This window comes from Dipteris shenzhenensis, chromosome 3 (assembly GCF_047967505.1).
Source record: "Dipteris shenzhenensis isolate YYH24624 ecotype China chromosome 3, Dip_SZ_1.0, whole genome shotgun sequence".
NCBI classification, from domain to species: domain Eukaryota; kingdom Viridiplantae; phylum Streptophyta; class Polypodiopsida; order Gleicheniales; family Dipteridaceae; genus Dipteris; species Dipteris shenzhenensis.
Genome location: NC_141598.1, coordinates 46655942 through 46669832, shown reverse-complemented (window position 1 = coordinate 46669832; position 13891 = coordinate 46655942). Strand labels below are relative to the sequence as shown.

The 13891-nt window shown below is 44.3% G+C and overlaps 1 protein-coding gene across 1 annotated transcript in view; it reads left to right on the top strand.

Moving 5' to 3' along the window:
• LOC147903894 (uncharacterized) overlaps positions 1–13355 on the top strand; it is a 29472-nt gene extending 16117 nt beyond the window's left edge. The window contains exons 4-6 of the mRNA XM_087372357.1: positions 7459–7503; positions 11501–11557; positions 13209–13355. Coding sequence (XP_087228483.1) covers positions 7459–7503; positions 11501–11557; positions 13209–13355 — 249 coding nt within the window. The remainder of the gene's footprint in view (positions 1–7458; positions 7504–11500; positions 11558–13208) is intronic.
• Positions 13356–13891: the final 536 nt, after the last annotated feature.

Genomic DNA, 13891 nt, shown 5'->3' with positions numbered 1-13891 from the left:
GGTGGCAGATTGCTCAGATCCACAGAGGACATCTTGCTTGAGTCTGCTTTTCAGCCTATCAGGGTTGTAGGTCTTTTGGTGCAGGGATCAGATTCAGAGTGGTTCCTCGACCCAGGACCCCGGCTTCTCTCCACCGGGTCTTGGAGGCTTTGGCTTTACGGGGGAGTTCCCATTAGGTATTTGCAGTGGGACCCTGGAGAGTGGGAGTGGATTGACGCAGGGCATCGAGAGAAGAGCATCCCCTTCTTTTGTTACACGGTCAGTAATGCCAGGAGATTTCAGCTCAGTGGTAGAGGTTGGAGACCTTCGAGAGTTCCTCATTGGGAGACATTTGATATTATTGCGGATCTGTAGGAGTGAGGTCTGGGGGGAGAGCCGCAAGCATCTAGTCTCTGGCTTGGGATTTGGAAGAGTGAGACCTAAAGCTGCGTGCGAGCAACGTGGTAGAGCATTCAATCTCTATGTCCCTCTTGAGCTGCTGCAGCTCGTCTTTAGATAAAGTAATAGTTTTCGCGGCCGGTGGAGGTGGAGTAGGATTGGCTTATGGAATATCCATCGCCAATCGAGGTGAGGAGGCCGATTCGAACACTCTTGAGGCTCCGTCCGCTTCAAAAAGTGCTACGGGAGAAGGAAGAGGGGGGAGACAGGAAGAAGAGGAGGGGAGTAGAGGAGAGGGCTAAGGCGGGGGGATAGGGAGCAGGGGAGAGGAGAGGGGGGTAGAGGAGAGGGCTGAAGCGACGGGGGGGAGGGAGCGAGGTAGAGGAGAGGGGGGTAGAGGGGAGGGAGGTAGAGGCGGGGGATAGGGCGCGGGTAGAGGGGAGGGGGTAGAGGGGAGGGGGTAGAGGGGAGGGGGGTGGAGGCAGGGGGTAGGGAGCGGGATAGAGGGAGTGTGTCCCAAGAAGTGGATTTCAGCCATCAATAATTCACTCTTTTTGGCATTTATAACCAGCTTGTGCTTGCGCAGCTCTTCAAAAACTGTGGCCAAATGCTTCTCATGCTTTGCCTCACTCTTAGAGTACACAATGATATCATCGAAGAATGTGCCAACATACTCCCAATGATTTCGGAAAATTATGTCCAGGGGGGTGGAGGCAGGGGGTAGGGAGCGGGATAGAGGGAGTGTGTCCCAAGAAGTGGATTTCAGCCATCAATAATTCACTCTTTTTGGCATTTATAACCAGCTTGTGCTTGCGCAGCTCTTCAAAAACTGTGGCCAAATGCTTCTCATGCTTTGCCTCACTCTTAGAGTACACAATGATATCATCGAAGAATGTGCCAACATACTCCCAATGATTTCGGAAAATTATGTCCATCATCCTGTTGAATGTGGTAGGAGCATCGTTAACCCAAAAGGCATTACTAAAACCTCATAAAGCCCAAAGGTTGTCTTGAAAGCTGTTTTGTGCTCATCCCCTGGCCGTGTGCGTATTTGGTGATACCCACTTTTCAAATCAATACGGCTGAATATTGTGGACCCTTCCAATCGATGGGAATTGGAAATCTATGTGTTCTTGTTCAGAGCCCTATAGTCAATGCACATCCGCCATGACCCATCCTTCTTCTAAACAAGAAGCAATGGGGAGCAATAAGGAGAGGAACTTGCCTGTATCAGCCCTATTTCTGGCAGCTCCTTCACCTGGCTCATGATTTCTTCCTGTTGGGCTGCATTAACCCGATACAGAGGCTTGCTGGGTGGTGAGCTACCTAGAATCACATCAATGTCATGATCCTCTGGCCTTTCAGGTCGCAGTTCTTGTGGCAAAGCATCAGAAAAACAATCCTGAGATTGCAAAAGAAAATCTGTCCTGTTTCTATCAAGCTCTGAAAGGCTTGGATTTTCCTCAAGTAAGCTGAAAGATGCTTTTTCATTATATTAGTAATAGCATAAGCTGATACAATAGGGACTCGCTTTCCCTTATGTTTTACATCAAGAACATGGGTCTTGCCCTGATGAGTAAGTGTCAACTTCTTGTTTCTGGTGTCAAGCACACATCCAACTCGGTAACACCAAGGAATCCCCAACAAAATGTCACACTGAGGTAGTGGCATAATGTAGAACTCTTCTGTGTCCACATAGTTCTGAATGTGCAGCCGCAACTTCCCGATGATCAGAGTGACAAGAGTGACCAACTCGGGATTAGCCATGTTTGCTTCACACTGAGCTCCCATATCTTCTACACGTATACCCAACTTTGCTGCGAGCTCAGGTGAAATGCAATTTCTCGGGCTCCCGGATCAAAGAAAATAAGACAAGATTGATCCCTGACTTTACCCAAGCCCTGCATAACTTTGTTTTCTCCGATTCATGCGTGCCTCCAATAACATCAGGCAACAGACCAGCACTCGGCTTTGGCTTTTTCCCCCTTGTGTCATCTTTCTTTTCCTCCTTATGCTCATGCTTTTCTTCTGCAAAAGACTCTCTTCGGATGTGGGCATTCATGGGCTCTATGGCCTTCCTGCTTGCAAATGTAACTCTTGTGGGCTTCAAACTTTGCCTGCTTCTCCTCAGGAGACAACTGAGGTCATGACGTAGGCTGTCCACGCCTTTGGCCTGCAACAGAGGCTGATTTTGCTGGTTTTTCGAACCGCTTAGCCTTTTTAAAATCTTCCTTGGCATTTCCTTTGTTTCACGAGCTGTTTTTAAACCCAGTGGAATCACAAACTTCTTAAACTTATGTGTATAGATGTGCAAGCTAGTAAATAGACAATGCTCAGAGACAAATATAGAAGCAACACTTTATATTTCCGTCCGTCCACAAAGTAGGACAGGATACAATACCAAAAGGTTCCCCTACTAGATGTCAAGCGCTTCTAGATCTGTGAGCCCGCGTGCTCCACCTCGAGCAAATGTAGACTCTCTGTCTAGTGATCCTCTCCACCTTGCTGCATATAGATCAGCCTAGGTGGGCAACCCTTCAAGCTCCGTCTGCAGCTTCTCTAGGTCTGTTGGTCCTCCAAAGTATAGGCTCCAATCCAAGATGGGTAGAAGACTGCTCCTGTTGCTTGTGTGAAGGCTGCTCCAGATGATGTGTTAGGAGGCCACATGCCTTCTCTTTTATAGGCCCCCAAGGGGCAGCAAGCCTCATCCAAGCTGAGCAGATTGGCCGACCAGTCTGCTTGCTGGCCAACTTGGTTGGCTGGCCCTGCCCTAGCCAGGCCCTTTTGGGTTGCTGCTAGGCTGCACACCTGTCTTCAGAACCCTGCCACGCAGCCGTACTGCAGCCGTACAGGTCCGTACCTATCCCGCCATGTTCAAGACCTGCTGCAGGCCATAACCCTGCGCACAAGCCGTACAGGTCCGTACCTGTCCTGCCATGTTCAAGACCTGCTGCAGGCTCCAATCCAAGATGGGTAGAAGACTGCTCCTGCTGCTTGTGTGAAGGCTGCTCCAGATGATGTGTTAGGAGGCCACATGCCTTCTCTTTTATAGGCCCCCAAGGGGCTGTCGTAGAACCGACCAGCCAGCCAGCCTCATCCTGGCCGAGCAGATTGGCCAACCAGTCTGCTTGCTGGCCGACTTGGTTGGCTGGCCCTGCCCTAGCCAGGCCCTTTTGCATTGCTGCTAGGCTGCACACCTGTCCTCAGACCCCTGCCACGTAGCCGTACTGCAGCCGTACAGGTCCGTACCTATCCCGCCATGTTCAAGACCTGTTGCAGGCCATAACCCTGCGCACAAGCCTGCCCAAACAGGTCGCCATGCTGCGCCTCCAATTGCGCCCTGTTTCGCCATTGTATAGCCTCTGCCAGGCCCTTCCTTGGCACCTGGTTTCCATAGCTTTGTGCTGCCCACATGACAGCTCATGTGCTGCCCATGTGGCAACCCCATTCTCTGCCCATGTGGAAGTCTATACTTCCCTAGGTCCACCTCCCCCATGCTCTCCTTGTATGAGGGCTTACAGATGGGGAGTTGATCATTCCAACAAAGGGAACCTGACGATAAGAGCTGACTGGTAACAAGGCATCCCAAAATTTCTTGTTGTATTCATCCAAATTTCTGCAACCCTCTGCATTAAGCTGATGCCACTGAGTCATAATGTCCACTTCAAACGTGGTGGTCAGCCATGCCGCTGAACATAACTGCTTAAACTCAACCCATGTCGCGGGAGCTCTTCCTCGTAAAAGTAAATTAGTCCACCACTGAAGGGCATTACCCTTCAATAAAGTGGCGGCTTTTTTTATTTTTGAGCTCTTAGTGAAACTACCTCCGATGTACGTAGCATCAAACTGTTGCAAAAACATCAAAGCTTTCAACCGGTCCTGCATCCCACTGAATCCTCCTCGGAGCTATCACTCTGAACCACAAATGCTTGTGGTCGCTTTGGTTGAGAGGAGGTAGACAGTTACGAACTTTGATCGGGGTCTCATTTTTTGCTGAGGCTGTGCACTGAATCCTCCTCGGAGCATTATAGACACTCGAACAAGCATCTAAGCCTCCTTTGCTCTATGAAAGATTTGGCATCATTGGAAAGTGCATAAGTCGATGGAGGTGGCTACACAAGCTCCAAAGATGGTGAGTGGGGCTGCATTGGTACTCTTCTACTTCTATTTCATGTCATGCATTGAATCTTCCTCGGAGCATCACTCTGAACCACAAATGCTTGCGGTTGCTTTGGTTGAGAGGAGATAGATGGCTGCAAACTTTGGTCGAGCTCTCGTTTTTGCTGAGGTTGTGCACTGAATCCTCCTTTGAGCCATCACTCTGAACCACAAATGCTTGCGGTTAGTTGAGAGAAGGTAGACGGCTGTGAACTTTGGCTAGGGTCTCGTTTTTACTGAGGCTGTGGACTCTTTCGTCTAATCTTCGTTATTAGTTGGTATGTAAATGTGATAAGTTGTGTGTGTAGTGTGAGAGATGTGAATTCAGCTCATGCTTTGGAATGAAAGTGTGTGACAGTTTTTTATTGATGCAATTTACTATGTGCCTATGCGAAATTGTGTGAGTGCATGTGAGTGTACGACTCAATTATCACCTCTAAGACCTAGGTTGAAATTGATTGATCCTCCTATATGTGCTAACACGAACATAAGGAGTGAGTGCACGTGTAACAATCTAGTCCTAACTAATAAAATTTTGGGATTTTCAAATCTTTTATTTTATGTATGTTGGCTTACGAGTTGTCGTGGATGAGTTGCCAGTTGTCTAGTAGCGCTTGAGTCTGCTGACATTGATCGTTGAGCTGAATTGCAGCTCCATAGCACATTCCTAATGGGTTTGATTTTCTTGACTTTATAAGGTCCTTGGTCTTGATACTCTAATTTGCCCTTGTGGACGTTGGCCTTGATACTTTAATTTGCCCTTGAGATTCCTATTCGTTTTTTTTTGGGGTACAGTTACCGATCCCATCGTCGCCTCCTCCGTCTGTGCTCCTGCAGCATCCTCTGAGGACCAGCCCATGTTTTCCTTGCCGCTCCATCGAGCCCGTTGAGGTACTATCCGCATACAGGGCACAGCCCTGGCTTAGTCTCTGCCTCACATGGTGGGCTCCCGTCACTCAAGGACCTTGTGGCTTTGATCTTAATTTCAAATTGGGTGTAGATTCTTCTCTCAGTACAGATTCGACAATGATACTCGTTCAGCCGGATAGTAGACGCCTCGCCTTTCTCTACTGCAGCCCTCAACGCTTGTCAGTGTGGTTATACCTCCTCGGCGATACTGGATAGGATCACTTGACACAGTTACCACCCGATCATGTCCATTGTTTTTGTAGCTTCTTCTTTGTCCCTTCTAGCTGACTGCCCTCCCCTCCATGAGAACGATATGCTGGACGATTATATAGCATCATTATTTTGGCAGTCTTTCTTAATTGGGGCACAGTGGTGGGTGCAGACTAAAGATTATCAAAAACACCTAGGCGAGCTCAAATGCAGAAAGTCCCTCGTTGTCGTAGAGGAGGACGACCTTGACTAGATCATGACAGGCCCCTTGTGCAACGTCTTGACAGACGGCTCTATTAGATCCACAGCTCTTGCTTGTTTTCTTGATATGGATACCCTTGCATGGGTGGAGAATGTAGACCTTGTGGAGAATAGGGCCATGGCAAGCGTTTTTAAGGGTAGTAGCACAACGTTAGGCTAGCTACGTACAACTATAAAAGAGTGCATCGTGGTGAGTATACAAGCAACGAGCATACGAGTAGTGGTAAACCGAGTAGTGAGGAAAGAAGACCGTCAACAGTCAGTACCAAGGCACGACGAAGTGCAGGAGGAGGAGCTAGTTGATATGAGGGCAAAGTGGATTAGCGGGGGGACAAGGAGTTGTGGAGCCAGAGCCACAAAGACCACAATCAAGACAGAGACAAGCTAGAGCACGCACGATGGTCGTCCATCCTATCTTGGCTCTATTTAGAGAGGATTGTCAGAGTCATGGTATCCTCTTGAGATGGCCACCGGACATAGCGAAAGACGACCCTCATATCCCATTGGAGGACCATGATCATAGTTGATCACATCTTCTATTTTCTCTCAAGATTTTGAGCTTTGAGTTCTAGCTACAGTTTTTGAATTTCTTAGTGTAGCACTCAGTAAGGGCCCTAGCAAGCCCTACATCAGCCCATGGTGGCTGTCTAAGGGGAGGGGGGTTCCTATCACTGCGGATCACTCATGACAACAAGAGGACCTGGAGCCTCTCCACTCAAGCCCAATCTGCTGTCTCTGATAGGTTAAGCCCCCAGCAAGGGATTGCCATATATGCCCACTGGGCGGACCAAGGAGCCAAAGAGAATGACTTGGTTTGGGGGCTTTCAACTGTTGACATAAAGAGATCTTTCATTTTCCAAGAATCTAGTAGCATCATCCTGTAAGTAACTTGATTTTCATAAGGAAAAATTATAGCACTTCACTGCCAGTTTTACTTATTTGCTATGACCTCTAATTGATTTAATCCTCCATTTATCAATCTTTAGAAGAACCCAATCTCTTGCTTGGAAATGCGCATCTCTTTGCTTCTCATTGCTGCTTCTTATATTGGGATTGAGTTATCTTAATTTGTTCTTCAGCATACTCGAGTACTTGTGGCATATTCTTGCAGTCAACGGCTGCAAGAACTATTTCTCTATGGGTGTGGATGGACTTGGGAGGGTTTGACCATACATACTTTTGGATTGATACTTTTAGTGGATGTATGGGTAGTGTTATGGTAGGCAAACTCTGGTGAGGGAAAATATTGATTCCATCGTCTAAGCTGTTCATGGACATAGGCTCGTGGCATACCAATGTGTAGAATTGCAAGATAGTCAATCATGAGTAAGGAAAGGTGTCTTCAATTTGATGTTTAAAATATCATGATCATCATAATTTCTATTATCTCAATAATCACATACAATGCTAAAAATCTTACTTATATATGTCTTCTAAGGTTAAGAATAATGATGCTATGGCTTGAAGTTGTATGCTATGAATTACTTAACTAGAATATGATTTTGATGTCAACGTATTTATCAAACTTGTTCGTTTTTCCAGGCACATTACAACACCATGGCACATTGTGATGAGTTTGTGATGGCGGTAATTATTTATCTATCTATAGCAGTTGTTCTAAAAACGGTTTTTAGTTTTTAGTTTTGGTATAGGCCCTTTAGGCTTCCAAAGACTTTTAATAAACTTTCTTCCTTTCTCCCTCCCCCCCCTCCCCTCTCTCTCTGTCTCAGTTACTAAAGAGCCCAAAATTATGAAAGCAAAATGAAAGTCAAGACGAAAGCACCCTCCAAGGAGGCTTAGTAATGGTTCAAGGTAGTAAATGGACAGAAACTAATTTAGGAGACCTTTGAGGAGGAGACTTCAAGGCAGAGCAAGGCCCTTAAGCACAAGATAGTGGGGGTTGAGTATGTAACCAACCCTTTGGAGACAGCCACAAAATACATGGATAGTGTTGGAATATGAAGCCAAAGTGAGTCAAAAATGAGTGTACTAGGTGTCTAGGGGCTGTTTTATAGTCTAGTGAGTCCTAGACATGCCACGTGTCATATTGGGAGATATCCCATAGACATTGTGACTTTCTAGAGTCTAGTGGCATACTACATAGTGTTGTACTTGTCTATTGTCAAATACATCAGTCAACATCAAGCTTTATATCATGTGACTATTTTGGTTATCATTGCCTAGCACTCGTACTTTCATTTGCTTTCCATTTTGCCATTATGCTTTCCCTATTTCCATTCTGTTCCTAGTTAGCTTGGCATTCTCCTACTACCATGTCTCTTCAGATAGAAAGTTTGGAGTGGAGCAAGTCTACATTGTGACAAAAAGAGCAATGAGGACCTCACACATGCAGATCGAACAACATAAGAAGGGTCTCAAGAAAGTCATGGAGGCTAGGGCTATGGACAAATGGGCTATATATAGGTTGGAAGAGTCATCCCAAATGGGCTATATACTCCCCTCCCAAGTAGGATATGCCATTTGTGTAACCATCAATGCTTTATCAGTGCATATGGAAGAGAGACTCTTGGTCCTTAGGCAATCTTGCCAAGACTTTCTGTGGGAAAGATCCCATTGTATAGATGGAGAGCCTAGAGAGAGGGTTACACTACGGCACACGGATAAACAAGGCTTTCCACACATTTGATAGAGGCCCGTACGAATGGGGGAGTATGATGGTCAAGAGGGTGGCAATTCTATTCTGCTCACATCTCCAACTGCAGATTTTTATCACGAGCAGCATGGATTAGTATGCTATATACATGTGGATTTTATTCAAGAGGCCCTTGGCCACAAATGTATACAGTGCAGCATACTTTCCTCCACATAGATCCAGTTATGCCATGACTTTTACAAGGGGGGACATGTATTAGCCATTCCTAGCAATTTGCAAGGACATCGAGACACACATGCAATAGGGTGAGGTTACACACATGCAATAGGGTGAGGTTCTGGTTCTAGGGGACTTCAACGCAAAGACAACAAATGTGCAAGCAAAGATTTTGAACTTTGAAGAGGATGCTATCTTATTCCCACAAATATACACACCTTGATAGGTCCAATCACACGTAATGGGAGATACTGGCTAGACATGTGCGCCACCAACAAGCTGATCATTTGCATTTGTTTGCAAAGATGACTAGGATCAAAGAGGTCTACATGCCCACATGGAGGCGGCCACAGCATAGTAAACCATGTCATGAGATCCCCTACCTACACAACACAAATTTCCAGTCTCATAGTGCATGTAGTTAATGCTGAGGTCAATCACATTTTGATAAGCACGCCATGGATGCTGCGATTGAATGAGCCTCAAACATATCAAGATGCATAGGATCATCTGTTATGGCAGGTTCACTCTTTGTGTCTACTCCGCTTGCAATGCCATTGTCTCTCACACAGCCCCTTCTCTGCAATACTTACATAAAAGGCCTTTAGGAGACCCAATCATTTTCTTCTCAAAAGGAGAAGGATCTTGAATTTGCCATGGCTTTGAAAACTCTATCCTGTGCCTCCATAGATGCTTCAGCTGCCTCTTTTATTGATTCCAGTTCTTCTTCTACTACAAGATTTGCATGATTTTTGTCTTGTTCTTGTGCCATTTTCTTATAGCACTTATCCTCTCTATGGCCAAGTTGTTTACAAAATTGGCACCTGATGTGAATAGTGTCTTTCTTCCTTTCCAACTTTTGACTGTCATTTCTTTGGCGGTGTTGTAGATCTTGTCAATTCGTTCTTTGATCCTTCGGTCTTCTCCTATGATTATTGCTGTCATATCGTCAAGAGGGGTTCTCTTGCTACTCCGAGATAAGTGTTAATCTCTATGTACTTCAGAGGTTTCCTTATGCTAGACAAGAGAACCACCTTCTTGTCATCTTCATCCACCTCTACACCCAGCATGGTGAGTTGTTGAAGAATTGATCCTAGGTTGCTGAGATGTTCACCCAAACTATCGGCTTCAATCATTTTCAAGATAAACAGTTTTGGCTTGAGATAAACCTTAATGGACCTCAGAATTAATTATTTTATTCCTGAACAAGGTCTGCAATACTTCCTGTACCTTTAGAGATTAAAGAATCATATTCAACTTCCATGGCTTCTTGCCATTGACTCTTTTGCGCAGAAGAGATAGCTTCTGTATAAGTAGTAGGGTCTTCATGAGCAACGGTCATTGCATGATCAATGATGTCAAAGTCATCAACACAATCATGAGGAGAACCATGTTCAAAATCAATAGGCATATCTACATAAATATCCATTTCAATCGCCTCATCCTCTTACTCCTCCGTGATCTTTCCGCCCACAACCGCCCCATCGACGACCGCATTCACAATCTGACCAATAGATGGTCTTCAACCCCGATGTTGGTCCCACTCAGCTCCAAGACCTCCGCCTCTACCTCCGCGTTTGCAACCTCCACGGCCATCACCTCCGCACTTACAAGGATATGCATGCCACCCATTTTTGGAAGTCACATCTGGACCGCTACGCCATCCTGTAGTCAGTCCTCTCTACCAACCTCCTCCAGTGCGGCTGACCCGAGGACGGATCAGCAACAGGAAGGGGGGCATGTTAACATCCACAGAGTACAACCGCCAAATGCAGGGTAATCAATGAGTAAAGATAAACAATAGGACAAGCTCAAGGGAGTTTGATACCCAAATACACTAAGGTCAATGATTACAAGCAATGTACACATGGAAGGAGTATAGCTCAAACTCAGGGAGTTTGATCCCCAAATACCCAAAGCCCGTTCCAAAGTCCAAGGATCCAAAGATTCCAGGCAACATGCACAGGCTGTATGATCCAGCTGCCCCCGCCCAGAACAAGGAGATGCATACCAGGAACAAGGAGATGCACACTTCTGGCGCACAAAGAGTGCATGCGCCTTGCACTTTTCAGCTCCACATCCACAAGAATTAGCGACGCCAACGAAAATAGCCATGAAAGGAGTACAGCTCAAACTCAGGGAGTTTGTTCCCCAAATATCATCTTGAGACAGAGTTACCATAGAGTGTCTCGACGAAGCTGAGCCTCGCTACTTCAGGTTTGAGTCTCATGCATCATGCATCACCACAAACACGCAAGGCCACATGAGATAGACTAGTTGATTGGTTCAATGTGGCACACATCTCCTTCATCCATGATGGATGTGTGTGGGGGCTTGTCACATCATGTGGGCTCTTCAAAATCATCCTTGTCCATGACATAACATGATGGATGTTCTAACACTCTTTTCAACCTTTAATCAATCCTAATTGAGGATTTTGCCAAGGATATTTTAATGAACTAATGTCATAGCTCATCATTTTTTCCAACATTGGCTTATTACTCTTTTAAAAACTAATATCTGGTACTATAGTATTTCTTACAATATCTATGCATTTAAAAGGATATGTTGTTGCAAATGACATGTTGTCAACTGCGATGTTAAAAACATCCTCATATTGTCAGACTAGATATCCTGCAATGAATAAGTATCTCCAAAGTTTAATTTGTGAACCAAAAATAAACTTGATAAGATCCTTATTTGAATGTTGAACTTGCTGATAAATTTTTTAACGATGGATATTTTCTCCTCCAGGCTTTAATATCGCATGGCAAGATGGGATTATTGATTCATGAGATCTTGGTCATTGAGGTACCTTTTTTGAATTCGACATCATGTAATTTGGTTTAGGCTTTAGGTTTGGAGCAGAGTAGACAGTTCAGAAATATTCGAATGATTGTTTACAAGGAAAAAATAGTACAAAGGTTAAATGTAATCTTGATTCTGCATCAACTTTGCTTCTTCTCTTACCTCCAACTTCTAGCTATCTAAGCTTTCTAGTCAATTGCATTGCGCAGCAACCTTTTCTTTTGTTTTCTGCTTGTTTAAATGCAACGTTTAGGTCCCTTTTGTCTTTTGATTCTATCTGGTCAGATCAATGGATTTGCAATCCATGTTTCTAGCCTAGATACATATATACTCCTGCCATCAGTGGCAGGAGAAATTCAATCCTACCTTCACTCATTGCAGCTTCAATAGCTTTTCCACGGAGAATATGATTTGTATCATTGCGAAAATAAGCCTAATGTTCCAAGCCTTTAGGGCATTCCTTTTCGAGATTCAAATGTCCACCAGGTGGCTGTCGAGGTGGCTGTCGGCTTGCTTTCAGAGCTGTTCAAAAATATGTTGAAGAGAAGGAGCATTGCAAGTCTTTTGTCAAAAAAAGATCCTTTTCTTAGTGTAAAATACGCAACGCACAAGGTCAAGGGAGCAAAACAAGGGTAAAATGTTAAGGCAAATTCTTGCACCGATGTTGACCAGGGTATCAAATGGAAGTAAAACTGGAAAATGGAAAGAATGGAGGGGACTGTAAACTAGCAACTGGAAAGACACACCTTGATGGCAGTGGCTACAAATGCCAAGTAGAGTTGTGTCCTTTGCTTGCACCTAAAGGATCTGGGTTAGGAGCATGCGACACCATACAGATGATGCTTCCAGCAATCTTCCAACTTGAGCCATTATCACCCTTAGTATTGGAAGGATGTACGCTGTGCCACCGCTATAGAGAGAGGATGCAGAAAACATACACACGCTTGGCCCATAACAGTGTGGGACAGCTGCAAACCAACTTGAAGCAATCACGTGGAAAAACAACAGACATATGTTGACATGACAAGCAACAATGAGTAACATAAACCACACATCCCTCCACAAACCTTATCAGAAAACAGCATGCAAAGGCCTCAGCTCACATACAAATGCATATTCTGACATACAAGCACCACACCAACAAGAATAAAACCACACACCGAAAACCCAAAGAAAATCCAACATTAGCTTTATAATAATTCTTTGTCTATGCACTTGGACGTTGCTATAGATACATTATTTTTCTCAAAAATGAGTGCGCATAAGCTTCATTAAGTGCTTGGACATCGCTATAGATACATCATTTTTTTCAAAAATAAATGCACTTAACATAGTTCAGCATTACCAAAAGTTCCAAACAATATTACTTTGAAATTGTTCTGTTTTCTATGTACATTGTTTGTAACAAAGCCCTGAAAATAGATTAACCTTTTCCTAGAAACATAGTAATATGAAAGTCTTGCATACTTAAGTGGTGCAGTATGGCATCTTTTAAAAAAGTGACCATGCTTAACAGAAACTAAGGATCTATGGCAGTTCTCCATCCATACACTCTCACAACCTAACACCAAGCATTTTTTCAATAATGATAATGCTCAAGCATTTCCTTTTAATGTAAAAGCACTTATCAAACGTGGATTATGGATGCTTGCAGATCTGGATGGAGAAGATATTTCCATATATTATCAAAAACGTCACAAAAGATATTTCTACAGTTTCATTGAGTCTTACCATCCACCATGAAGCTTCCATTGCAAACTTACTAGAGGCAAGTTTTTTAGACTCATACAACTTGAGCTAGGTGTGTTGGATCATTGTTGTTTTGTGAAAATATGAATGAAAGAGTTTAAATAAAAGGGTATTCATGTGTGTAAGCTTGATTCATAGAAAGCCTCCCATGAATGGAAATGAAAGTAAGCCAAATCAGTGAAAATCATGATGATAATTTGGTCATGTAAGACAAATTAGTGATGAGCAGCTCTATACTAATAGCTTGTGAATGTTATGCATTTCTTAGTTTTGAAGAAGAATTGTCCCCCCCCCCCCCGCGCAAAAAAAAAAAAAACCATCTATTAGAATCTTTGAAAACAATAGAAGAGTTCAACAATCTATGAGGCGCATGAGGCGCTGTAAGTAAAGCGTTGGCTGCCTTGCAGCCTGCCTGTTAGGGTCCTAGCTTATCACCAGGAGATGATCTCAAAAGCCAATGCCAATAGCCAATGTGGAGGATGTTGGAAAAAGTGTTGAACTATGGCGTTAATTCACTAAATTAACCTTGGGGTAATTTGGGTCAAGATTAATTAAAAGTAAAAAAAGAGTGGTAGCTAGACCTTAGGT